The sequence below is a fragment of the Megascapheus bottae genome, chromosome 5 (genome assembly GCF_031878675.1).
Source record: "Megascapheus bottae isolate mThoBot1 chromosome 5, mThoBot2.hap1, whole genome shotgun sequence".
NCBI lineage: Eukaryota > Metazoa > Chordata > Mammalia > Rodentia > Geomyidae > Megascapheus > Megascapheus bottae.
This window is the reverse complement of record NC_143513.1, coordinates 49,381,366-49,409,257: the sequence shown is the minus strand read 5'-3', so window position 1 is coordinate 49,409,257 and position 27,892 is coordinate 49,381,366. Positions and strand designations below refer to the sequence as shown.

General features: G+C 39.4%; 3 protein-coding genes across 5 annotated transcripts in view; 2 read left to right on the top strand and 1 right to left on the bottom strand.

The window, feature by feature from the left end:
- Nucleotides 1-969: 969 nt before the first annotated feature.
- Nucleotides 970-10,627, top strand: LOC150063363 (calaxin-like). Its single transcript, XM_090332228.1, has 5 exons — nt 970-1,149; nt 4,693-4,845; nt 6,948-7,052; nt 9,345-9,496; nt 10,442-10,627. Exons 1-5 carry the CDS (start codon nt 1,092-1,094, stop codon nt 10,625-10,627), a joined length of 654 nt encoding a protein of 217 aa, XP_090188354.1. The 5' UTR covers nt 970-1,091.
- On the bottom strand, nt 7,040-23,322 carry Rbm48 (RNA binding motif protein 48). The gene is made up of 6 exons (XM_090333115.1): nt 23,159-23,322; nt 22,029-22,219; nt 19,373-19,518; nt 17,586-18,097; nt 11,881-11,981; nt 7,040-7,776 (listed from the first exon to the last, which is right to left on the bottom strand). The coding sequence occupies exons 1-5, from the start codon at nt 23,267-23,269 to the stop codon at nt 11,895-11,897; spliced, it is 1,047 nt and encodes a 348-aa protein (XP_090189241.1). The 5' UTR covers nt 23,270-23,322; the 3' UTR covers nt 7,040-7,776; nt 11,881-11,894.
- Nucleotides 23,323-23,605: 283 nt separating this feature from the next.
- The window catches only part of Pex1 (peroxisomal biogenesis factor 1), a 41,511-nt gene continuing 37,224 nt past the window's right edge, over nt 23,606-27,892 (top strand). For all 3 annotated transcript variants that reach the window (XM_090333113.1, XM_090333112.1, XM_090333114.1), the window contains exons 1-3: nt 23,606-23,776; nt 25,576-25,719; nt 27,769-27,852. In XM_090333113.1, coding sequence (XP_090189239.1) covers nt 23,648-23,776; nt 25,576-25,719; nt 27,769-27,852 — 357 coding nt within the window. In that variant the 5' untranslated portion in view covers nt 23,606-23,647. The remainder of the gene's footprint in view (nt 23,777-25,575; nt 25,720-27,768; nt 27,853-27,892) is intronic.

Below are 27,892 nucleotides of genomic sequence, written 5' to 3'. Positions count from 1 at the left end.
ACTTCCTGGGGATGGAGAGTGACTAGTGGGCAAATGCAGTTACAACAACGTGTATAAGTGAAGATGGAACTGGGAAACAAGGTGTGGACAGGCTAGGTGGAGGAGAACAGTAAAGGGGTGACCGATCAGGATGTACACATAGATGGACATATTAAGCCCAATCTAGTATATACTTGATCAAAAATAATTTAGAAATTTCAGCCTAGGGCTAAGGGTACAGATCAGCCCAGTATTAATGAAGTTTCTAGCAACAAGGGAAACAATTGTAAAAGTAATTGCAGTGCATTTTCTTGCCTTACCAAGGTGAAGGCTACCAGACAATTCAATACTTTTTTTCTATCAGGATATTACACTAGATATGAGTTAGAACAGCTGACATTTCAGTCAGGTTTGGCTTCTATCATGTTTTCCTACCAGTCCGGTGTAAAGTGAGTTTTCACACTTTAGAAGATTCCAGATTGAAAGCCTTTGAATCTCATGAGAAGCTACTTAGAGTTTAGATTATGCCCTTAGAGGGAGCTGTTTATTGTCTGAGAAAAATCCATCTCAATTACAATCATGTTCCAGTACAGAAATACTTTAAGTGGAAACAGGAGTTTGGTTTAGTGGTCAAGTACTTGCCTAGCATGCACTAAGACCTGGGTTTGATTCCTCAGTACCACACACATAGAAAAAGCTGGAAGTGTTGCTATGGCTCAAGTGGCAGACCATTGGCCTTGAGAAATCCCAACGACAGTGCTCAGGCCCTGAGTTCAAGACCCAGGACTGTCAAAAAAAAATCTTTTAGTTTGGGAGAATAGCAAAATACTAATTTGATTATATTTAACCCTCAAGAAAAAAGTATGTGCTGAAATTGCTACAATGCTTCAGATCACAGTAACTAATGAAAATCTTGAATATGTACTGAGTGGTAGCAACCACTGCTGCCTGCTTTTCCAGTTATTTGAAAAAGTTCTGTTTGGTTGCTAAGGAAGTTTCTGTGATCACATTCCATGGTGAGATTGGAGTAGTGAACTATGGGATCCATGGTAGTTTAGGACATCCAGGCTTGATATTTGGGAAGTACACAGTGTGTTGAAGTTGAACCAAGCATGGAGCAAAGGGCTCTGAGGAAACTGGTGGAATCCATCAAGAAAACTGTCAAAAGCTGTAAGTACTGACCAGACTTCCAACTCTACCTGAACATTTTGGTTCAGTCAAATACAAATGTAAAGTTACACTAGTTGGAAACATACTACTTAAGTAATACTGAGTACTTTGTAACACTAATGTTTTGGTTATTTTAAAATGAGTTAGGCAAGTGAATAATTATGTGTGCACTTAGACAAAGTATTTTAATGAGTGGGTCTCCTATAATGTAGTAAAAAACAGATTTTACATAAAACATGAGATTTGACATGTTTTAGTTTCTAAAGGCTGAGCTTATATTGAAATGTAATCACAATTTCTAAATTATAAAGGTTTACTGAAGACACTGCCCATAGTTTTCTGACACAAAACCCACAGTGGTAGATAATTGCTCTACTTTAGGGGCTTAAAAGTATGTACATAAGACACTTAGATGTTGAAGAAATGGTGTGATCCCTTTGCACATGGCTAGGGTTTGCATATTAAAGTAACTAGGATTTATAGATTCTCTTTTAAATCCTTGGCCTGAAGGACCGTAAGCAATCTTGTGAGTTTTGATTCTTAGCAATGAACGTATTACCTGGTAACCCTCAATCTTTTGGACACTAACAGTTCACTTCAGCCACTATTGCAGAATCAAGAGCACGTCTATTTTTTTTTCCCCCAAGACTCAAACTTAGTATCTAATGCTTTCACTTCTATTTTCACTTGGGTGATCTCAGAGGATAGACTGACCGTAGAGTTAATTTGTTTTTCTGGTGGTACTGTAGTTTGAACTTTGGTACTCATTCCTGCTTGGCCGAGCCAAGTTAAGCCATGGCTGATTCGAGCCATGCCTCCAGCTTAAGTGTTTCATTTTTTTTTTTCTTTGCCAGTCCTGGGGCTTGAACTCAGGGCCTGAGCACTGCCCTTGGGCTTTTTATTCTCAAGGTTAGTGTTATACCACTTGTGCCACAGCACTACTTTTGGCTTTTCCATGTATGTGGTATTGAGAAATTGAACCTGGGTCTTCATGCATGCTAGGCATGCACTCCACCACTAGGCCAAACTCCTAGCCCAGCTTAGGTGTTTTCTAGTTATTTTGAAGTGTCTCAGACTTTTCTGCCTGGGCTGGTTTCCAACCATGATCCTCTGCATTTTGGACAACTGTACTGTTCAAATAGTAGACATTAGCTACAACTGACTTTTAAATTCCATTTTCTTATTCATACTAGCCAGTTTAGGGAGATGAGGAATTTATCAGCTATAACTAACTTTGAAATTCCATTTTTCTTACTCACACTAGCCAGTTTAGGGAGATGAGGAATTTATCAGCCATATGTGGGTAGTGATTACCAAAGTGGGCAACATACAAAAACAATGCCATTTCAAAAAGATCTGTGGGATGGTGCCAGAGACACATAATTCTAGTTCTTTTCCAAGTAGCCTTTTAATCTGATGAGGGGTTGATCTGGCAAATGTAACTGTAACCCTTCTATACATTACAATAAAAATTAAAAGGTTTTTATAAGTATGTATAATAGAATTTTAAAAAATTGTATAGTACATATAATTTGTATTATTACTGTGCCTTCTGAACAGTATTTTTAATTACATTTATTTATTTATTTTTTACTGAGATTGGTTCTTCCTGAAAACACATTGCAGAATGTTGTCTGTGGGTAAAGCTAAAGCATTCCAACACTTATTGAATATAAGTAATGACATCAAACAGGAAGAAAAATATAAATATATGTAGCATATAAAAAAAGGGGTTGATCTCAAGGTATATTGACTTAATGAATGAGCAAGTTATGCCTTTGGTTCCACTGACACTGACTTAATTTTTACAATTCATTGTGCACTGAAGTACAAAGTTAGAGTTGATGTCCACTTTTTTTTTTTCCAGTCCTGGGCTTGAGCTCAGGGCTTGATCACTGTCCTTGGACTTTCTCAAGGATAGAGCTCTACCACTTGAGCCTCAGCACCACTTCCGGCTTTTTTTTTCTATATGTGGTACCAAGGAATCGAACCCAGGTCTTCATGCATGCTAGGCAAGCACTTTAACCACTAGGCCAAACTCCTGGCCCCATGTCCATTCTTATTTGAAGAAATATCTACATATCAGGCCCTTTTAGTTCAACCCCTAGGACTGGCCACACATACCCCCCCCCCTGCCAAAAAAAAACCACCCCAAATGTATTAATAGATCTCTGGAAAATTAAAAAAATTATTCCAAGATAGATCACTGAAAATGGAATATTTAGAAATGATTTTTAAAAGATTAAGTAATTTCATATAACCGAGAGTCGAGAAATAACTTTCATTGAGCATACTTCTCCAATTATAGTCCTATAAATCTGACAAGTGGCTGACAAAAACATTAAGAGCCTACCAGTGTGCTAGGCACTCCTGGATAGAGTTTGTTTGAATATGCTAAGCCAACACCTTTTCACCAGGCACCATGTGCTCCTGCCTATAATCGGAGCTACAGGAAACTGAAGTCTGAATGACACAGTTTGAAACCAGACCATGCAGGAAAGACCACTGGACTGTCTCTAAAACACCAGCAAAAAGCTGAGGTGGAGGTGTGAATCAAGTGGCAGCATGACAGCTGAGCAATCCCAAGCAAGGGCACACGCGCACACACACATGAATCTCTGGGACCACAGACTTAGGAATTATGCTTTAGCAAATCTGAGGCAAGTACTAGAAACCTAGCAGTGGAGAGGGGACTGATTGTTATAAGCAGTTCAAAAGATGTCACCAGAAATATTGTTCCTATATGATAAATATTAATCCTCAGCACATACATTCAAGATCCTCTTCTATTCAATTTTCACTTCTTGCCAATTTGCCATGACACCAAATAAGGTGTCTTTGGTCTCTAATTCAGCCTGTTTCCTTGACTCACATTGTGTACTGTTCTTAGAATGCTCCACTGCATATGTAAATATTACTTCAAAGTCAACTTCCATGAAAATAGCCAACTCATTTCACCATCTCGTTTCCATCCTTTACATGTCTATGGGAGGAGTGGGATAACATAATTTTGTAGTTATATATATACTGCTATATAAGACTTAAGGGTTAAGCCCCACTTAATTCTGCAAGCTCCTAAGTAAAAAGTTCATATAGTATCTTTTTGGGGGGCTTAGGAGGAAGGACTGGTTACATAAGGCACGAGCCACATAACACCTCAGGAACAGAATAGCTACCGAGTTAGTAAACTATAACTGAATAATTCAATAATGAAATCTAACTGCTGTCTGTGTGTGTGTATGTGTGTGTGTGTCAGTCATGGGCCTTGAACTCTGGGCCTGGGTGCTGTCCCTGAGCTCTTCAGCTCAGAGCCTTACCCCTTAAGCCACAGTACCACTTCTGGTTTTCTAGTGGTTAATTGGGGATGTCTCAAGAACTTTAGTGCGTAGGTTGGCTTTGAACAGCAACCACCTGGCTCTTTTTTTTTTTTTTTTTTTTTGTCTTTTCATTTTTCAGTCAAAAAAGCTTGGTGGGAAAGAAGAGGTAAACTATAATAATAACTCAATAATTAAATCTACTATTTTTTCATTTCATTTTTTTCAGTCAAGAAAAGTGAAGTACAGTGTCTCATAACCCTTTTCCAAAGCTTGGTTGAAAGAAGTGGTGGAAGATTTGACAAGGGGTTAGACCGTAACACATTTCGAGGGATCCTATATAGCATATTTGGAATGACGGATGACAAGTTGATGAACAGAGGTAAGAAATAACAAATTTGAATATGCCAGTCTGAGTTGGAAACTGCATACATATGTGAGTGCATTCAGTTGTCATCAAAGACTGATTTATTTTAATGCACACTAGCAAAATCCTAAGTGTAGTTAATATTCCAAATAACATGAGGATGAATTTTTTTAACAGAAACGCACCCAGCTATATAGTTATATAGCTCCAAGAAATTATCACTAATGAGCTAAAAAAAACTTAAAGCAGTTTTTTTTTTTTTTTTTGTCAGTTGTGGGGCTTGAACTCTGGGCCTGGGCATTGTCCTGGAGCGATTCAGCAAAAGGCTAATGCTCTACCACTTGAGCCACAGCACCACTTCTGTTTTTCTGGGGTTAACTGGAGATAAGTCTCATGGTTTCCAGTACCCAGGCTGGTTCTGAACCTTAATCCTCACATCTCAGCCTCCTAAGTAGCTAGGACTACAGGCATGAGCTAGTGCACCCAGCTGGTAAGCAGCTTCTTGCATATACTTTCATCCTAACTACTCAGGAGGCTGAGATCTGAGAATCATGATTGGAAGGCAAAAGTGGAGGTATGGTTAAAGGACAGTGTCAGCCTAGAGCAAAACAAGCCAAGTAAAGGCCTGTAATCCTAGGGGTGGCTCACATCTGTAATCCTAGCTACTTAGGAGGCTGAGATCTGAGGATCACAGTTCAAAGCCAGCATTGGCAGTAAAGACAGTGAGACTCTTATCTCCGATTAACCACCAGAAAACTGGAAGTGGTGCTATGGCTCAAGTGGTAGAGCCATAGCCTTGAGCTGAAGAGATCAAGGACAACATCCAGGCCCAGAGTTCAAGTCTCATGACTGATACAGGAAAAAAAAAAAGGCCAAGCAAGTCTGGAAGACCTGAGTGTAAGGCCCAGTCCAGGCACTCTCCCCCCAAAAAACAATCATTGTAACTTTATAATTATATACATGTTATTACTTGACTTTTTCTTCATAAAAATGGAAAATTGGAGCTGGGACTGTGGCCTAAGTAGTAGAACCTTGCCTACATGCACAAAGCCCTGGGTCCCATTCCTCCATACCACATACACAGAAAAAGCTGGAAGTGGTGCTGTGGCTCAAGGGATAGAGATCTAGCTTTGAGCAAAAAATAGTCCAAGTATAGTGCCCAGGCCCTGAGTTCAAGCCCCAGGACTGACAAAAAAGGGGGGAAATTATTAGTATAAAAATAACTAATTAAAAAATTTTAAAAATGATAACTCATGCCAAATGCTGGTGGCTCATGCCTGTAATCCTAGCTACTTAGATGGCTGAGATCTCAGCACTGCGGTTCAAAGCCAGTGTGGGTACAAAAGTTCATGAGACTCTCATCTCCAATTAACCGCCAGAATATTGGAAGTGGTGCTGTGGTTCAAATGATAAAGCACTAGCCTTGAGCAGAAGAGCTCAGGGACAACACCCATGGCCAGAGTTCAAGCCCCACGACTGAAAAAAAAAAACAAAAAGAAAAAAAAAGATGACTCATGAACATTGGAATGATCAAAGAAAAATTATTTAAAACAGGAAATTATGAAATGTAATCATTAAGTTTCAGGATCAGATCTTTAAAGTGTACAATATTCTCAGGAGAAAAGCACCAAATTGTTATACTCAAGCATCTCTTTAGATGTACATAGACTAATACATAGAGTGAACAGAACCCCAAAGACAAGGCAACAATGGATCTCTTCTAATCTGTCCTATTATTTTTACATGACTCTATTCCTCACCTCATATATAGTGCATATCTAAAGGAAGGTGGTAGGAGGGCACAGAATCAGTGGAAAGTGAGTGAAAAAGTGCAGCAGCCCATGAGCTGCACTAGACATCCAATGAAAGTGAACTAAGCAACTCAAGGGTAGTGAGGTAAGGGAGGAAATGAAAGAAAAAGGGAGCAGGAAATACTAAGCAAAAGGAAAGAAATGCACATATCACTTGATCTTGAAGAAATAGTTTTATCATTAATGTTCGAATAGCTAAACTTTTTACTTATGTAAAATAAAGTGTATAATATTCACATATACATAATGTGTCACAAAATAATTCTAAATTATAATACAGTTAAAAACATTCCTTTTTTTTTTTAGTGTTTTTTGCATTTGACAAAGACAGTGATAACTACATCAATGTAATAGAGTGGATTAAAGGATTATCAGTATTTCTTCGAGGGACTTTTGAAGAAAAGCTGAAGTGTAAGGTTACTGGTTTAGTGATGTATACTGCCAATTCTGTATCTAGTGAAGATTGAGGTATTTAAGATTATGAAATCACTGTAACAACCTTGCAAATAAGGGGTTCATAAGAAAGTAAAGAGGAGAAAAGTAAAAGCGGCCTAATTTCAAGGTCACAGGAGAGTCCCCAACCCCAGGGTCCCAAATCATTGCCTTCAGTTTTTTCTATGATACTCAAATGCCATCAGAATGGCCCATCATTGGGACAGGTCTTTAGATTACAGTCCAAACAGCAGCTAAGGGTCAGGCTTGTATCAACTCTGATCAGCTGACAAGGTTAAAATTTCTAAGGTTGCCTCTAGGCTCAGCATGAAATAGGATCTGATTTGGAGCTGTGCATATTACTTTGGGGCTATCCTTTGTCTTTTCACCAAAGACATAGAACCAGGTTAACACACACTAACCACCTGATGTTGAAATTACAAGGTTGGGAGTTGTTACAGATGATGGAGGAGCAGAAGAAGGACAAAGATAATATAAGCTCAAAGACAATAGAAGCTCAAAAGGAAGTGTGCTATAAATGGAATTCATGCCTTGGGAATTCCCAAGACTATGATCTCCCATTCACAGTATTGTTTAATGCTAAGTGCTGATTTTTCCCAGTGAAATGATGTTCATTTCCTGTGTCTCACTCTTCTGGTGTTTTCTGGGTTCTTCTGGTTACTTTTTGGATTCTTCTAGAGTTCTGGAAAGAACACGAATTTTAAATTATCAGTTTTCAGGGAAACAAACTGTTCAATATCTAACGGCTTTAGCAAAGACTGCAGAATGCTGTATAAATAAGCATTTTTATCCCTTGTTTTTGTTTTTTGCTAGTTGTGGGGCTTGAACTCAGGGCCTGAGCACTGTCCTTGGGCTTTACTCAAGGCTAGCACTCTGCCACTTGAACCACAGCACCACTTCCAGCTTTTTCTATGTATGTGGTACCGAGGAATTGAACCTAGGTCTTCATGCATGCTAGGCAAGCACTCTTAACCACTATGCCAAACTCCCAGCCCTCCCTTGTTTTTTTTTAACTTGAATTTGGCTTTGATATTGAAAAGATGTATTTTTAAAATGATATCTAAAAGTCAACAAATCTAGCATTTGTGATTTGTTAAATTATCTACCACCCCTCCCCCCATATGGGGCTTGAACTCTTGGCAAAGACGCTGTTTCTGAGCTCTTCAGCTCAAGGCTACTGCCCTACCCCTTGAGCCATAGCACTACTTCCTGTTATCTAGTGGTTAACTGGAGATAAGCCTCAAGGTCTTTAGTGCAGGGCTGGCTTTGCATCCTCAGATCTAAGCCTCCTGAGTAGCTAGGATTATAGGCATAAGACAGGTTAGTTAAATTATCTTTAAGTAGCTATACAAAGGGTTTCAATTAAACATCCGTTTGTAAGTACAATGTATCTTGATTGCAACCCTTCCAGTGTTTTCCCTTTTTTGTTACCACTTAAGCCTCACATGAGGTGTGTTCTGTAGGGATGGTAATAGTGGTGACTGTTCTAGGTTGTTTCATGGGGCTGGGGATAGAACCTACAACCTCATACATGTTAGCCAAGGCATGAGTTATATACTACTGGCCTTGTAGTTTCCTTACACAAAAATCTCACTGAGAAGTGAAAAGCTAAGCTTTAGGGATATAAATATTTTTAATTGGTGAAATTGATATTGAATGTAACTGTACATGACTAAACAGCATCACACCATCCAAAAAAGGGAAAAGACTTCTGTCTTCAAATCCCACTTCTTAAAATGTTTCTTATACATTTGAAGCCAAATTAATCCAAGGAAAAATACTACTTCATTGAGTAGTAGGGTTGTAATGAAACTCCTACGTATTTTACCGATTGAAGAAATTTAACAGAGACATAACTAAACTAGTACTCTAAACTTTTCTAGGTGCTATTAGTTTTGCCAAAACATTTAACTAGACTACAGACTGAGAATTACATTTCTGTACACTCTCCCATCCTCCCCCCTTCCCCTGCCACCTGCCTCCCACCCCTGACTCTGGTGTGGGACACAGGGCGAAGCCAGGCATGGAAGTCACTCTGGGGAGGACATATTTAATAATTTGGGACTGTAAAAGAGCAAGTCAAAGTAATGACTGAAACTACTATCCTAAAATCTCTTGACTATATAGTAAATTTAGATTGGTACTCATATGTGTAGTAGAAAATTTGTACCTATTGATGAAAAATAAACAGAAGGCTAATGACATTTTAACTATTCTTATTCATGTTTTAAAATTTCTTATACTTTAAAGTCTGTTTTGAAGTTTATTATTTGAATGGAGATGGTTATATTTCTCAAGAAGAAATATTTGACATGTTGAGGAACAGTCTATACCAACAGTCACCTGAAGAAGAGACTGAAGAAGGAATAAGCGAGTTGGTAGATTTAACAATGAAGAAAATGGTAAGAATGAAAAACTGGGCACTGGTGGCTCACTCCTGTAATTTTACCTGCTGAGGAGGCTGAGATCTGAGGATCATAGTTTGAAAGCAACTCAGGCAGGAATTCTATGAGATTCATCTCCCAATTAAGCACCAAAACCTACAAGTAGAACTGTGTGTAGCTCAAGTAGTCAGGTGTCAGTCTTAAATAAAAAAGCTAAGGAACAGTACCCAGGCCCCTAGGTCAAGCCCCAGTATAACACGAACAGGAAAAAAAGAAAATCTGTAAAAAAAACAAACAAAAAAAAACTGTATTGCATTATGTTCAATCAAATAGAGGTTACATAAAGCTAAAGAAATATTTATTTTCCTCCATAATGAATGTAAACTAAAAAATCAGTTTGTATTTGTTCTTTGCCTTATCCATTACCTAGAATGGTCCTATGGTGTGTGCCAATAAATATTTAGAGAATTTATAGAAAATAAATGTTAACTTCTACTATCAGTATATCTTATTAATTTGTGTGGAGGCAAGATATAACTCCTATAACATTAAGTGCTGCTTTATTTAAGTCTAGACAGCTATTTTCGATGGTAAAAATAGAAAGAAGCTATTATTTATCAAAAAATTGTTTTCCATGTGGCTATTACATCCAAACAGTACAAGAGTGAGGACTCAAAAGTTGCATACCCAATGCTATAAACATGGTATTGGAAATATAAGCACAACTACATAGTCATAAAAACTTATGACTCTATAGACATAATGTTTTATTACAGATTATTATGCATCTATGACATACAAACCCTCAGCCTAATTTTGATTATGTTCTAAAATCTAAGTGCCAGTGATTGTATATAAAGATTCCCTTCTTGAATACCTGTTTATTAAACACGTCATTTGAAATATGATGTAAAAATCAATGTTAATAAATTCTTTAATAAAAAAAATTGTCTTTCTTCCTAGGATTACGACAATGATGGCAAGATATCTTTTACAGACTTTGAGACAGCAGTAAGAAAAGACACACTTCTGCTGGAAGTGTTTGGACCATGTTTACCAGAAGCAAAGGTAGAGTACAAGTATCAAAAAAACCAAACTGGTCAAGGGAAAACTATAAAGAGCCAGAGAATAATACTTGCTAGACTGTAGGTAGCCTATTACTGAAGTTCAGGCAGTATAAGGGAATCAACCTTCTCTTCCCAGTTTGGGGCTCTACAATGAACTATTGACGAGTTGAACATTCAAGACTTTGAGCTTATAGCCACTTTAGACTCACAATTTCTGTTTTTAACACAGTGGCAATATTTTCAAATGAAACCCAGAATACACTGACTTTATTCAATGTAAAAACATTGAGAAGGGCCGGGAGTTTGGCCTAGTGGTTAAAGTGCTTGCCTAGCATGCATGAAGACCCGGGTTCGATTCCTCGGTACCACATACATAGAAAAAAGCCGGAAGTGGTGCTGAGGCTCAAGTGGTAGAGCTCTAGCCTTGAGAAAAAGTCCAAGGACAGTGCTCAGGCCCTGAGCTCAAGCCCAGGACTGGCAAAAAAAAAAAAAAAAAAAAAAAAAAAATTGAGAAAAGAGCAGATTCAGCCAGTACCCATCATAAATTAATAGAACCCTCACCTCTTTCAACCCAATTGCTGTCAAACAATCAGAATAAAAAGGTTTTCAAAACTTCTAGACACACACAGTTTTAAAGTGTTTTATTTGTGCTCATGAGGCTTTTCATGTGTGAATCTAACAAGTTTTCTGAGCTGAAATGATTAGCTTCATAATTGATTGGGCTTGTAAAAAGTTCCTTTCTTTGATCAGCTCTACTTTTTTCTTCAAGACCGACAAAAGTGACATTAAAAATTGTAGAAGTGGGAGTCTAGAATTTCCAAAACTGGTTTTTCAACTACTATAAATCAAGTAAATTTGTCTTAAAAGTTAACAAAAGCATGTAAACTTCTAATTTTAACTTGGTTCTAATAGCTTATTAACTTTACTTTACAGAATTGTCTTCACTTTGAAGCCCTGGCATTCAGAAACATCCTGACTTTTTGAATGTGAACTCCCCAGTACTTACATTAAAATTAGAAAGAGATCCTGGTTACTTGTCTTTCTTTGAAAAGTTTTTATATTCCATTCAATTAATTAGTCATTATTGTGGTGTGAAAGAATGCTATAGTAACTTTTTCACTCATACCTGGTGCTCTACCACTTGAACCATATATCTCTACCTCCAGCTTTTTGCTGGTCAACTGGAGATCAGTGTCTCAGAGATTTGTCTGCCTGGGCTGGCGTCAAACCCTGATCTCCTAAGTAAGCATTGTAGACATGGTCTATCAGTGTCAGGGAATATCAGAAATATTAAAAAAAAAAAAAAAAGAAAAAAATTCTTTAGGAAATACCAACTTGTTACTGGCAATTTATATCCTCCTTCTTTGTTTTAATGGACGACTTGGACATAAATTTTCCAACGTGTCATCTGGGGGCTTTGGTACAGATGAAATTACCTAGTTTAAAAAAAAAATCACTAAAAGTTAGTTTTCATTTATATATTTTTGGGTCAGACCTAGGTCTTCAACTCAGAGCCTAGGCACTGTCTCTGATCTTTATTCAAGGCTAGTACTATACCACTTGAGCCACAGTATCACTTCCAGCTTTTTCTGTTTCTGTGGTACTGAGGAATCAAACCCAGGGCTTCACACATGATAGGTAAACACTCTAGCACTAAGTCACATTCCCTAGTCTAAATGTTCTTATAGGACAAGATTAAATAAGTTACTAGAAAAGGAAGGATATAAGCAGAAGTGTAGCTCATGCTGCTAATCCCAGCTACTTAGGAAGTGAAGCTAAGGAGGATGCAGTACAAGACTAGCCCAAACAAAAAAGTTAGTGAGACAAGTCTCAAACCCCCCCCCCCCAAAAACCAACAAAAAAAACCGTGCTGGATATGGAAGTGCACACATACCATCACAGCTATGCAAGAGGAATAAGTAGGAAAACCAGACAGGCTGGCACAGGCAAAAATGTGAGACTCTTATCAGAAAAATAAACCAAAAGAAGGCTGGAGGCATGGTAGAGCAATTTTTTTTTTTTTTTTTGCACAAGGCCCTGAGTTTAAATCCTAGGACTAAAAAACAGAATAAACCAAAGAGCACAAAGATATACATGTAAAAATTCAATCACTGTTTTTGGGGGTTTTTTTTTGCCAGTCCTGGACTTAAGCTCAGGGCCTGAGCACTGTCCTTGGATTTTTCTCCAGGCTAGAGCTCTACCACTTGAACCTCAGCACCACTTCTGGCTTTTTCTAAGTATGTGGTACCGAGGAATCAACCCGGGTCTTCGTGCATGGTAGGCAAGCATTCTACCACTAGGCCAAGCTCTCCGCCCCAAGTAACATCCTATGATATAATCACACAGTAAAGTTGGTTTTTCTTTGTTGTTGTTTTTTGGTGGATCATGGGGCTTGTACTCTGGGCCTGGGCACAGTCCATGAGCTCTTCACCTCAAGGCTACTACCCTACCCCTTAATCCACAGTCCCAATTCCTGTTTTCTAATGGTTAATTGGAGATAAGAGTCTCATGGTTTTTAGTGCCTGAGCTGACTTCGAACCTTGATCCTCGATCCTTGTATCTCAGCCTCCTGAGTAGCTAGGATTACAGGCATGAGCCACCGCTCCCAGTGCTACAAACAAAATTTCTTTTTTTTTTTTTTTTGCCAGTCCTAGGCAGAACACAGGGCCTGAGTATTGTTCTTAGACCCTTTTTGCTCAAGGCTACTACTCTATCACTTTAGCTACAGCATCACTTCTGGCTTTTTCTATTAGTGGAACCAAGGAATCAAACCCAGGGCTTCATGCTAGGCAAGCAATCTACCACTAAGCCAAACTTCCAGCCTACAAACAAGATTTCTAAAGACAGTTACCAAGAAAAAAATACAGAGGGATAGCTCAGAGTGGGTTGTACTTCAATAGGAGGTTTAAGACCCTGAGTTTGAACTCAAATATTGGAAAACAATATATGCTGTCTTAAAGCACTGCCTTGTAGATCTAAGGTAACTTGTTATTTTATGTATCCAGATTAGTATTTTGGTTTTGTATTCTCCCTCCTCCTTTCCCCCAGAACTCAAGCCTCTAGTTTGCTCAGCTTTCATGCTCACAGCTGGTACACTACCACTTGAGCCATGCCTCCAGCTCAGATCTTGGAGGTAGAGTCTTAAGGACTTTCCTATCTAGGCTGGTTTCAAATCACAATTCTCCAGATCCTTCTGAGTAGCTAGGATTTATGGGTGTGAACTAATTCTTGATATATTTGATAGAGACATGTATGTTTGATGAGAATAAAAAACTTGAAAACAGGGGCCGGGAGTTTGGCCTAGTGGTTAAAGTGCTTGCCTAGCATGCATGAAGACCCGGGTTCGATTCCTCGGTACCACATAGAAAAAAAAAAGCTGGAAGTGGTGCTGGGGCTCAAGTGGTAGAGCTCTAGCCTTGAGAAAGTCCTAGGACAGTGCTCAGGCCCTGAGCTCAAGCCCAGGACTGGCAAAAAAAAAAAAAAAAAAAAAAAACTTGAAAATGAGCAGAAAACTATATTCCTTAAGTTTCTAAGGGAAAAAAATTGCCAAAAAAACATCAGAGAAAGTATGAACAATAAGTCAAAGAGTTTTCATTTGAAATGGAAAATTACTAGAAATTGTAATTTGTACTGTTTCTTATTCTAGAATTTAGAAGTCTTTGAAAATACAGTCAGCTCTGGCTGAGATCCAGGCATAGTTATATCTCTTCCTTAGTTTAGATTTATCATAAGGAAGCAATGTGCAAACAGGAACTGAAAAATGTAGAAAGACTCAGCCATAAAACCCATGTCAATGGAGTTTTACCTTTGTTTTTTCTTTTTGTTGGTCTGGGACATGAACTCTGGGCCTGGGTGCTGTCCCTGAGCTCTTCTGCTTAAGGCAACCACCCTACCCCTTGGCCTGGATGTTGTCCCTGAGCTCTTTAGTCCAGTCCCTGGAGTTTTTGTGCCTGGGCTGGCTTTGAATCACAATCCTCTGATCTTAGCCTCCTGAGTAGCTAGGATTACAGGCACGAGCCATCTGCCCGGTTTGGCGGTTTGCTATCTATCTATCTATCTATCTATCTATCTATCTATCTATCCATCTATCCATCCATCCATCCATCCATCCATCCATCCATCTATCTATCTATCTATTGCCAGTCCTGGGCCTTGAACTCAGAGCCTGAGCACTATCCTTGGGCTTTCTCAAGACTAGAGCTCTACCACTTGAGCCACAGCACCACTTCTGTCTTTTTCTATGTATGTGGTACTGAGGAATGGAACCTGGGTGTTCATGCATGCTAAGCAAGCACTCTTACCACTAGGCCAAACTCCTGGCCCCGAGTATTACTTTTTTGTTGTTGTTGTTGTTTTTGCCAGTCCTGGGCTTGAGCTCAGGGCCTGAGCACTGTCCTTGGACTTTCTCAAGGCTAGAGCTCTACCACTTGAGCCTCAGCACCACTTCTGGCTTTTTTTCTATATATGTGGTACCGAGGAATCGAACCCGGGTCTTCGTGCATGCTAGGCAAGCACTTTAACCACTAGGCCAAACTCCCGGCCCCGAGTATTACTTTTATTAAATAATCCATCCCTTAGCCACAAAACAGTTTTCAAATAAAAAAATCTATGTGAACTGTTGGTGGGAGTGCAAACTCGTTCAACCACTATGGAAAGCAGTGTGGCAGTGCCTCAAAAGGCTAAACATAGAGCTCCCCTATGACCCAGCAATTCCACTACTTGGCATTTACCCAACCATCCAGAAACAAGGACATACTAAATCCACTAGCACAACAATGTTCATTGCAGCATTATTCACCATAGCAAAGATATGGAACCAACCTAGATGTCCCTCAGTTGATGAGTGGATCAACAAGATGTGGTATTTATACACAATGGAATTCTATGCTGCTGTCAGAAAAAACGACATCGACCTATTTGTTAGGAAATGGAAAGACTTAGAAAAAAATCATATTAAGTGAAGTAAGCCAGACTCAAAGGAACTTAGGCTCAGTGGTTTCCCTCATTTGTCATAATCAGTAGAAAACTTGGGCTCTACTAGCAGAGATTTGCAATAGAGCAAAATCTTGATACATAAGGCCATATAATATGAAACTAATTGAAAGGACCTCCAGGATATTGAAACAAAAGCCATATAATGAGTGATTGTTGTCCTTAATGTACTATATTATCTCTCATCTCTTTTGCTGTCCCTTGGTTATATCATATTGTTACAGTATCTCACTTTGTTATCTGATATATTGGATATATTTGTATTTGGTTATTTGAAATTGGATAGGGAAGGGGGGAAAACCAAGATGAGGGGGTGGGGGGGAGAGTAATGGGGACCAAGACATGTGAAAGGGTATCAGTGTATGTGAATTAATGCACCTTCTATCTGGCAAATATCATGTAACCCTTTTATTAATTACAATAAAAAATATTTTTAAAAAATCTATGTGAAGGAGACTCAGCAGTGGTGGCTCAAGCTGTAACAATTAGGAGGGTAAGATATGAGAAGTACAGTTCAGTTCAAAGCCAGCCAGGGCAGGAAAATCCATGAGGCTCTCCAACTAACTACCAAAAAGCCAAAAGTAGAGCTATGGCTCAAGTGGTAAAGCACTAGTCTTGGGCACAAAGACTCAAGGACAGGGTGCGGCCACTAAGTTTAAGCCTTACAACCAAACCAAAACAAAAACAAAACATGCTTAAAATGGTTTCCTTATTTCAACCAACAAAAAAGTTTTCTTTCAAAAGCTAATTCAAATGTTAACTTTCCTATTTGTGTTTAGGACATGACTATGTAAATAATATGAAAAACTATGGCAGGTGACTTAAAAAAAAAAAAAAGAACTAAAGCCAGGCATGGTAGCTCATGCCTATAATCCTAGCTACTCAGGAAGCTGAGATCTGAGGATCACAGTTCAAAGCCAGCCCAGGCACTAAAGACCCTAAAGACCCTGAGACTATTATCACCAATTAACCACAAGAAAACCGAAGTGGTGAAGTGAGTGGCAAGTGAGTGGCAGCAGCAGAAGTGGCACTGTGGCTCAAGGGACAGAATGGTAGCCTTCAGCTGAATAGCTCAGGGACAACGCCCAGGCCCAGAGTTCAAGCCCTGTGACCTGACAAAACAAACAAACAAAACGTAAATAGTACAATCTAGCAACTATATAGCACTAGAGATGTATAGGTACTTGCCTAAAAGGCAGAAAGCCTTGAGTTTGATTCCCAGTAATGCTAAATAAATAATCTCACTTTTGTCTACTGGCTATATCATAGAAGCAAAATAAACATTTTAACTTTATAATAACTCTGAAGATACATAATTTATACTAGTTTTCTTTCTCTGTTTGGAGCTTTGAGAAAAAAAAAAAAAAGGAGGAGTCCTAGAATCTTCTATCAGATTGATTTAATTGACTGAAAACACTACTTTAGTTTTTTTTTTCTTTCTTTTTTTTTTTTTTTTTTTTGTCAGTCCTGGGGACTGAACTCAGGGACTGAGCACTGTCCTTGGACTTTCAAGGCTAGTGCTCTACCACTTGAGCCACAGCAACCCTTCCAGCTTTTCTATACATGTGGTACTGAGGAATCAAACTCAGATCTCTGTGCATGCTAAGCAAGCACTCTACCACTGTGCTAAACTCCTGGTCCTTGCTTTAGTATTTTGTTATCTAAAGTGATATAAAACACATCTAATTCATCAATGAAAGCAATGATTCTCACAACAAATGAAATTCACTTAAAAAAACTTCAAGGAAATATTTTTTAAAAATTAAAAAAAAGAGGAATGGGTGTGTGAGTCATGTAGCAGAATACCTATACTTAGCAAACACTAGGTGCTGAGTTCAAAACGAAACACTGTAAAAGGAAAAAAAAACCTGAAACTGGAAAAAAATGACTATAATTTTATAGTTATCACAAATAACTTTCCTTCTACAAATAAATTGTGTTCTTTGCCAATACTAAGAGTTGAACTCAGAGACAAGAGGGCTTTCCCATAGCCATTTCACTCAAGCCTGGCATTCTACAACTTGAGCCATGCCTCCATATAACCTTACCTCTTTAAGTTTATTCCGAATTAAGTTTGCCGTTGTATTCAAGGAGTCATCCTGCAAATCCACTTTAGGTATGTCTGGTAATTTAGGTCCAATCATAACCTCATTACTGCTTGTGCTTGTTTCAAGAGAAGTTCCAAGCTTACGGTCATCTTCTCTTCTTCTTTTCCGTTCCTGTAGTTGTGTTGTTCTGGGCATAAATCTGTCAATTGCCTCCGATGAAACAAGGGCTTTCTGTGCAGAATCAGTGTGGTTATTGTGCTTCACAGTTTCATTAAGGTTATTCCCATCCTTGTAGGAGTTTGACTGTCTGTCCATGTACTCCCCAGATGAACAGGTAGATTTTGAGGCAAAATAACATAAAGGCAATTCACAAGAATAAGGAAGACAAGCACTTGAATTCCCAGAAGTCTTCAAAGAAGCTGCACAAAATCCAGATCTATCTGAGTAGAAGTCTGGTCTAAAATCTCTGTGTTTATGTTCTGGAACCAGTTTCTTCTTTGACTTGTAATAGTCTTTGTATTTAAAAGTTGAGAGAAAAGGAAACAAGTAGGGTTTTCATCATTCAGAATCATGAAATTTGCAAAAATAAATTTAAAAGGTTAACACATTTTAGTCCAAAATTTCAATTTTTTAAAATTATCTTTTTTAAAAAAATATCTTTGATTAGTTGTATAAAGGAGATGCCTGTTCTTTCCTTCCAAAAGTAAACCATAACACCAGAGTGAGAGGTACAAAGCGTGGCAAGCATGAAGTTGACTATGTGTTACTAATTGTTAGGAGGTACATTTTTTTAAGTCTACCTTTGTGTATTCTGAAATTACATAATTAAAGTTCTTTGATTTTTGTTTTCTAAAGTGAGACAATGTGTAATGGAAATGCTAGAATTTTGCAAGTGAAAAGCAACTCAAATGAAATGTCCAAGAGCAATCAAATCATAGTTTAAAAAGACAATATCATGTTGTCATGATAAAGTAATATTCAACTTTTAATTTGGAGGTTAGAGACAGGATAAGAGGTCTGAAGAGAAACGAAACAGAGAATGAAGATAACGCTAGGCTTCTACCACAGGTGGGTTTTAATCCCTACTTTATGTTAGTAAAATACAAGACATACAAGTCTTGTTGCTTGCTTTTAGGTCAAACGCTCATTCCTTGGGCATGGGAATCACAGCCCTCATGATCAATTCTTGCCTATTTTTTAAATCTTATCTTTCACTGAAAATTCTGTACTTTGATTATTTCTGTACTAATTATAGATGATGCTTATGGCCCTCTTGCTATTTCAACATTGTCTGGGTTGTGAGGTTAATTACCTGGCTGGTTCACCTTCCTATCTCTTGCATCCCCAGAAGTAGAGAGCCTTCTGGATAATACTTAGCAAAATTCCATCACTTCTTATATCGTATAGAAATTTTCTATCTCTCCCTGTCCATCCTAGTTTAAAATACAATGCACGACCGGGAGTTTGGCCTAGTGGTAGAGTGCTTGCCTAGCATGCATGAAGCCTTGGGTTTGATTCCTCAGTACCACATACTCAGAAAAAGCCAAGAGTGGCACTGTGGTTCAAGTGGCAAAGCACTAGCCTTGAACAAAAGTATCCAAGGGCAGTGCCAGGCCCTGAGTAGTTCAAGTCCCACGACTGGCCAAAAACAAAAAACAAAAAACAATGTTGTACAATACTTGTGATATTTACTTGCCTCAAATACCATTAGACCAATAACTCCAACATGGTACACCTAGCCGACTATACCTGACACATAGGAGGTATTAATAGTAGGGTTTCCATACCTTTAGTTTTAGTAGTTCTTGCTATATAAGCCTGCCTTTCTTCTAATTTCTTTCTAGTTTCTTCAACTGTCTCAAATTCTGGAGCATAGCACACATGAAGCAATCCACCAAAGAAACTTTGTTCATCCATTTTCTTCTTGGCTATCCTAAACAGAAATATATGTTAGCATGGTTTATTAATGTAGAGTTACTTAAAATGAGAGCTTACCTACTACATAAGATATTGATACAGGGAGAAAAATCCAGGTTTACACATATAAACTAAGTAAATGTATAATACACACATATCTTATGTAGGTAGGAATGCATATATTTTCCCTTAATTCATAATGTACGTGTACATATCAAACTCATATTGGACTGAGAATTAACATGTCTTGTTTGTATGGCATTGACTTACTGATCTCTTTCCCCTCCTCTTAAGTTTTTGAGTGAAGCCATTCACACATATACCATTTCTTTTCAATTAACTTGGAGCTCAGTCGGTTAGCCTCAAGTACAAACTGTACTCATGATATAGTTTTTCTTTGTGTTAAGTCAAATGGGTCTTGACAATTAGCTTATGCTGAATTTAGCTTTTTCAGTAGTCCTATACTAAGACTCACAAAAAAATTAAATGCTTATTAAATTTACACCTTGCCAGGCAGTGTCATGTTCTTCTTTAACATCTCACAACAGCTTTGAGACAAAACAGAAGCAATTAAACATTACATAATTTGGCTAGTTTACATATACATTTAAGGAGTTAGGATCCAAATTATATTTAAACAGTCTATTATATTAGACCTGTAGAGAATATCTTTTTTTTTTTCTTTCCAATTCTGGGCCTTGAACTCAGAGCCTGAACACTGTCCTTGGGCATTCTCAAGGCTTGAGCTTCCACTTTTTTCTACGTATACGGTACCGAGGAATTGAACCTGGGTCTTCATGCATGCTAGGCAAGTATTCTACTAGTAGGTCAAACTCCCAGCCCTGAGAATATGCTTTCTTAAGAGCTGGCAAAATAAGGTTGGGAAAATGAGATTACATATTAAGAAAATCATATTTCATATTATGAACTACATATAACACCATGAAATCCTTCTTTTGGGGGGGGTGGTTCTGAGGCTTGAACTCAGGGCCTGAGTTCTACAGTCCCTGAGCTTTTCTGCTCAAGATTAGGCTCTATTACTTCGAACTACAGCTCAACTTCCAGTTTTCTGGTGGTTAATTAGAGATAAGAATCTCACAAACTTTCCTGCTTGGGCTGGTTTAGAATCATGATCGTCAAGATTATAGGCATGAGCCACCAATGCCTGGCTCCTGTGAAATCTTCTAAGGTATATATCCTGCGGGTGCTACTGGCACCACAGAAAAAAGACAATAAATAAAAGGAAATAAAATTTTAAAATACCAAAGCCAGGGAAAGATGGGCCTTAGATCACATTAGTAATGAGAAATCAATTAACACAAAACCAAGTAAAGATATTGTATACTTCAACTTATTCCAGCACTAGGTGTATGAACATAGAAGTGTAATAAAGTTTGGGTTAATTTACATAGAAGCATGAAATAAAAACTGCAAACATTATTTTTCCCTGCACTCCAAACAGGAAGACTTTTTTTTTTTTTGTGGGTCATGTGGCTTGAACTCTGGGCTTGGGCACTGTCCCTGAGCTCTTCAGCTCAAGGCTAACACCCTAGCCCTTGAACCACAGTCCCACTTGCCGTTTTCTAGTGATTAATTGGAGGTAAGAGTCTCTTGTTCTTTAGTGCCTGGGCTGGTTTTGAACTGTGATCCTCAGCTCTCAGCCTCCTGAGTAGCTACGATTACAGGTGGGAGCCACCACGCCCGGCTACAAATTTAGAATATATATATATATATAACTTACTTATTTATTTTTTTTTGCCAGTCCTGGGGCTTGAATTCAGGGCCTGGGTGCTGTACCTGAGCTTCTTTTTCTCAAGACTAGCATTCTTCCATGGCACGACTTCTGTTTTTTTCTTTTTATGTGGTACTAAAACCCAGGGCTTCATGCATGCTAGGCAAGCACTCTACCACTGAGCTACATTCCCAGCCTTGAACACTAAGACTATTCTAAGCCTTTACAACTTCATACAACATCAAGACTTAGGTCTTTTTACAACTGGACTTTAAAAATATGGGCTTACCAAAATTAAAAAAACAAAAAAACTGTTCAAGGTCATATAATTAGTAAGCAATAAAATAGGAAAATTTACTTCAAATCTCATTTTTTATCTACCATACTACACAAGATGAAAATTTATGAAAGGTAGATATAGTGGTACATACCTGTAATTCCAGCACTGCTTAGGCTAAGACAGAAGGACCAGCCTGGCCTACACAGTGAATTCAAAGCCATTACAATCTACAGTTAAGCATGGAAAGGGAGTAATGGAAATAGTACTCAGGCTAAGGGTAGGCTTTGAAAAGACTGCAGGAAAAACTGTTTTGTTTCTATGGCTTAATGGTCTCTACTACTAACTTCATATGGTATGAAAATGAAAGAAAAAGAAAATACAGGTGATGGGAAGATGAAAAGAATATAGAGCCATATTAAGTTCTGAGTAATTCTGACATGACCAAAGCAACTTGCAGCCAAAACAATGGCCAAACGATCAAAGGAAACAAGACGTTGAGTGACTGGCACATTACCTTGCACCTTGCAAATTCATAAACTTAATAAGATAAACTTCTGTAAAGTCTTCTGCTGGGTATTCATCAAGAGCATAATATTCTTCAATGGCACCATATAAAGCAAATCGCTCAACTAATTCCTTCATTGCTCCTACGGCAGGAACTCCTTGTATTATTAAGTAACGAGATTCCAAATTGATTGTATATACCTAAAGAAAAAGGAGCTTGTTAAATGTATTTCACTTACAAGCCTAAAACCAGTTCTTACTTTCAAGAAACAGGGGATATGTAAATCAGGAGTACTCTTGTCAATTTTATCTAAAACAAACAAAAACAACGATTTTGTTTTTTTTTTTTTACAGGATGTTCTCTGCATGAAGAATAACATTCCAGGAGAGTGTCGGTGGTTCAGGCCCCATAATCATAGCTACACAGGAAGTTGAGATCTGAGGATGGCGGTTTGAAGCCAGCCATGGCAGAAAAGTTCCTGTGAGCATCTTATCTCCAATTAACCACTCAAAAGTGGGAAATGTCGGGTGCATGGTATCCTTAATATGTGGCTATTAGATCCAAACAGTACAAGAGCGAGGACTCAATATTTGCATACCCAATGTTATGGACATGGTACTGGAAATGTAAACATAACTACGTAGACATAAAAACCTATGACTCTATTTAAAAAAAAAAAAGTGGGAAATGTCACTGTGGCTCAAAGTAGTAGCTCCCTAGCTTTGAGGAAAAAGAGCTCAGGGACAGCATCCAGGTCCTGTGTCCAAGCCCCACAATCGACCTAAATAAACAATAACATGCCAAGCATGTGAGGGTTTCTAAATGAAACCCATAACACACCATCCCGGCCATATATACAAAATTTCCCCACAAAACTTGGCCGGGCAGAAGCCGCTGGGAATAATCACTCAGTCCACAAATATGAAGTGGTTGTCACGTGGCAAAGGTTAAAAACAAAGTCTTGTTCTCACGGAGTGACTTCCTAAAAGTTAACCAAAGGGGTCAGTGATAACCTGTGGTACTTGAACCTGGGATTCTAGTGTCACCCACGAGAGGTGACAGCAACCTGGCCGTGTCTTCATTTAGGAAAGCTCAAGTAAAGCTATCGGCGACCGCGAATGAAGCTGAAATCACTTTACCCTAACAGCGCGAGGTCGTCGGCCCTCCCGATATTTAGCCCTCGTGTCGCACACGGCCCTCTGGACGTGGTGGTCGAATAAACTCCCGAGCTTGCCATCACTCGACGCCATCTTGCTTGCTTTCCTACTCGCGGGGAGGGCAACTTCCGTTTTCCTGCGCTCCCGTGATCCAATAAGAAAGCGAGATGGATCCGAGCGTGCTAGGATTGGCTGGAGGAATTTCCTCTTTTAAGCATCGACCACCGTTTCCGGTGAAGGAGAATTTCACGCATGAGTTACCGCCGCCTGTCGGCAGGGCGGAGCCTACTCAAGGGTGAGCGAACCTCGCTCGTCTCTTCCCCTTCCCGCCCACAGACTAGGAGCACCGAGAGAGAGGGGGGGCGGGGCCGATCGATCTTCTCGGGCTCCGACCACCTGGGCCTGCTGGCTCGGGGTAGGGATCCGACACCCAGGCGGAGTAGGCTGACCGGAGCGGCGGGGCTGAGGAAGATGTGGGGAGGCGACCGCCTCGCGGGTGCGGGAGCTGACGGGGCGGCGGTGACCGTGGCCTTCACCAACGCTCGGGACTGCTTCCTCCATCTGCCGCGGCGCCTCGTGGCCCAGCTGCACCTGCTGCAGGTACCGCGCGGGCTGGGGGACCCCGGACGGCTGCCTGGAGCGGGGGTGGGGGGCTGGCGATCCACTCCGGCCGGGGCCCGGCGCGGGGTCCTGCGGGCACCTGGTCTGGGGCGAGGTGGGGGGGCGTCCCCTTGAGTGACTTACTCTTTTCGTTAGACTTCCAGCCGTGCTAGGCTTCTTCCCACTCTGCCTTGGGAAAGAATCCCCGCTCCGGGTTAGGAAAGAAAGCTCTTGACCAGGCGAGCGTTCGTCTGCTTAATTTGTTATTCTGAAGCGACTTCCAGGTGCAGCTTCGGGGGCGCTGGGGCTCCCGCGGGGTTCACGGGGACCGAGCGCCCCAGGTGAAGGTGATGACAGCTCCTCGTCGCGCCGTGTCACCCGGGTCTCCGGCACCTGTGTCCCTTCCGGGCGCCGGGGTGGGGGGGGGCGATGCAGCGTTCGTAGCTTCATGATAAAACAGTCTCGGGAGTTTGAGTGTGCACATGGTGGGGCGGGGGGCGAGTGGAGAAGGATGAGAGCATTTGAAGTCTAAATCCTCATGCTTGTTACCAAACCACCGGCCAGTCATGCAAGAAATACTTGTTTGCCGCGATTTCAAGTCAAGTACCTTACCTCTTGAGCGATTTCAAGTTCAGCAGAATCCTTCAGTTCTTGTGACGATTGATGAATTTATGTTATTATTATTATTAATACCACTTGAGCCTCAGCACCACCTCTGGCTTTTTTCTATATATGTGGTACCAGGAAATCGAACCCGGGTCTCTGTGCATGCTGGGCAAGCACTCCGCCACTAGGCCAAACTTCCGGCCCTGAGGAATTTATTTTCTACCAGTGAGTGTTTGGGCCTTAATATAGAAGGAGTCACTGTCATCAAGGTAGACTTTGGCCTTGTGCTGCAGCTCTGTGAGAGATTTTTCTACCTGCTTTCAAGTCCAAACCTAATGAGTTCATAGGAACTTAATTTATAAGATTGGTTCCTTATGGTTATAATAATTATTATAATTAATACTTTCATCTTAAGATGTAGTTGTTACCTTCATCACTGTTTAAGGAGTCAGTACTCTCGTTCTTTGTGTTCAATTTTCAGTCTTCCATAAATATTCCTAAGAATTAGGTCAAGGGTATCTTTTAGAAACTCAAATTTTATCTTCAGGCCTAGAACAAATTTCCTATATCTTCTAAGCTTGTATCAGTAGAATAAGTCATTATTAAAGGATACATATGAAAAATATTAACAAGAAAATAAAATTACACACAATCCCATAACCTAGACATAACTAATACTAAAAATATTAAATTAAATCTTCAAGATTTGTTTCTCTCTTGCATGCTTACACACACACACACAATTTTGTATCTTACTATTTGTTAAAAGGTCATCAGTAATTAGTATTCTAATATAAATTTGCCAAAGTTTGTTCACTATTATTTGCTATTTGGATTATACTCCAGTTTTAGAAATTAAAAGTGATAATGTTCTGGATGCCCCTGGCATATATATATATATATATGCATATATGTGTATTATAGAAAGGCTGTGTATGTTAATTCAGCTCCGTATTGTCATTTTAAGTTCTGAAATAGCTAAATTGATTTGAAAGATGAGGGTACTGGTTTTCTGCATAGCATCACTAGTATTGGCTGTTGAAAATGTTTATAGCCCTTTAAATTCTATGACTGATATGGATAACAGCTATGAACTATCTTATTTGTATGTATAGATTACAATAATAGTTCACCCCAAATCCATCATACGATGTGAAAACTTTCAAATATTTTTCCCATTCTTTTATGAATAGAATCAAGCTATAGAAGTAACCTGGGGTCATCAGCCTGTATTCTTGAGCTGGGTAGAAGGAAGGCATTTTAATGATCAAGGTGAAAATGTGGCTGAAATTAACAGACAAGTTGGTCAGAAACTTGGATTCTCACACGGGGAACAGGTAGGTCCAAAAGGATGGCAGAAACTTTCTTCTAATGTCTCATAACTGCAACGGAATAAAGAGTAAAGTTTATTTGTAGCCAATTTCAGTATCATTGGTTAATTACAAAGCTTAGTGTTTTGTTTTTGTTTTTGTTTTTTGCCAGTCCTGGGCTTGGGCTCAGAGCCTGAGCACTGTCTCAAGGCTAGCACTCTACCACTTGAGCCTCAGCACCACTTCCAGCTTTTTTCTATGCATGTGGTACCGAGGAATCGAACCCGGGTATTCGTGCATGCTAGGCAAGCACTCTACCACTAGGCCAAACTCCCAGCCCCTTGTTTTGTTTTTTTTTAAGTATGCTCTTGGAACCAGCTTGTGATATTGAAATCGGCTATACTTAGTTACTTAGTTTGCTATGTTTTCTACTTGATTTTAGTTTTTATTTTTTTTTTATTGGTCATGGGACTTGAACTCTGGGCCTGGGCGTTGTCCCTGAGCTTTTGAGTTCAAGGTTACTACCCTGTCTCTTGAGCCACAGTGCCACTTCCAGTTTTCTAGTGGTGATAAGAGTCTTGGGGTCTTCAGTACCGGGGCTGGCTTTGAACCTCGGTCCTTAGATCTCAGCCTCCTGTGTAGCTTGCATTATAGGCGTGAGCCACCACTCCTGACTCCCTCAGATTCTTTCTGTCCACAGTTAGTTTAATCTGCAGGGGAACCCATGAATTACAGAGAACCCACTATATTACAAATGATATGAATTGAACATCTCTCAGTATATATGTGATCTTTTTTTGGGGGGGAGGGGTTCGGGAGGGCTACAGCCCAAATCAGCAGCTATAGCTTAAGAAGACTGTAGCCCAAGACTGTAGCCTAGTTTACTTCAAGTTCTGACCTTAAATACACTTCATTAAACTAGGGAACTGCCAGGGGCTACATTTGTACAAACAGTATCAAGTCCCAAACATGTTAAAAGAGAAGTGATAGACACAGCCCAAAATCATGATAAGAGCTTACTTCCTTATGTACTCAATTGTGCGGGTCCATGGTCACTGACCTCACAGTTGGTCCCCAACATTTTATTGGAGCAGAGCTAAAGCACTGTCTCCCACTGACACATTGATAGAGTCAAAAAGTAGACTGGCTTGCCCAGGAATCCTAATATCTTGTTTCTTTGGAGCTACTTTTGTACTTCCTCAGAATCATCCATTCAAGTAGAATGCGAGGTAGGGACTGAGGGTAAATTCACTGACAAGGGGCAGTTGGAGGTAATTCTACTCCAGTCTACAAAAGCAGAGAGGAAAAGCTGATTACCCTAGGACATTTAACATTTGGTGGTTTAATTCCCTTGATGAACGTAGTTTTAAAACTAGCAGTTGTGAAACACTTAGAAATTATATTATTTATATTTTAGTTTAAGACATGACATCCTTTCCCTCTCTTCCTTTTCTCTTTTCTTTCCTTTTCTCTCTGTCTCTGTCTCTCCGTCTCTCCCTCTGTGTCTGTCTCTCTTTCTGTAAAGGATATTGCCATATTGCTCAATCAGGCCCTGAACTCTTTCTGCCTCAGCCTCTATAGTAGCTGGAATGACAGGCACATGACACAGTACATACGTGGTTCTTACATTTCTTTCTCTAATGATTAGTTTTATTTACTTTTGGGAAAAAATGTTATGCTACGATATTCCTTCATTTAATTTTTTTTTGCCAGTCCTGGGCTTGAGCTCAGGGCCTGAGCAATGTCCTTGGACTTTCTCTACCACTTGAGCCTCAGCACCACTTCCGGCTTTTTTCTATGTATGTGGTACTAAGGAATCGAACCCGGGTCTTCATGCATGCTAGGCAAGCACTTTAACCACTAGGCCAAACTCCTGGCCCATCCTTCATTTAATTTCTTGTGAAATGTTTTTTCCTAAAATATTGACTACATCAAAGCCTAGCTAAGAATAAGTACTTAATGTCTGTCACATGGAATACTGTAGATATATATACACACAGATAAAGAAAGAACTTACTATTTTCTAGGGATACAGCAAGTCTTCTAATGTAATGTTGACTTTTGGATTTTTTCCAGGTGTTTCTCAAGCCGTGTTCCCATGTGGTATCTTGTCAACAAGTTGAGGTGGAACCCCTCTCAGCAGATGACTGGGAGATACTGGTAAGGAAAAGCTAAAGACTATCTCATTTTACAATTAAGC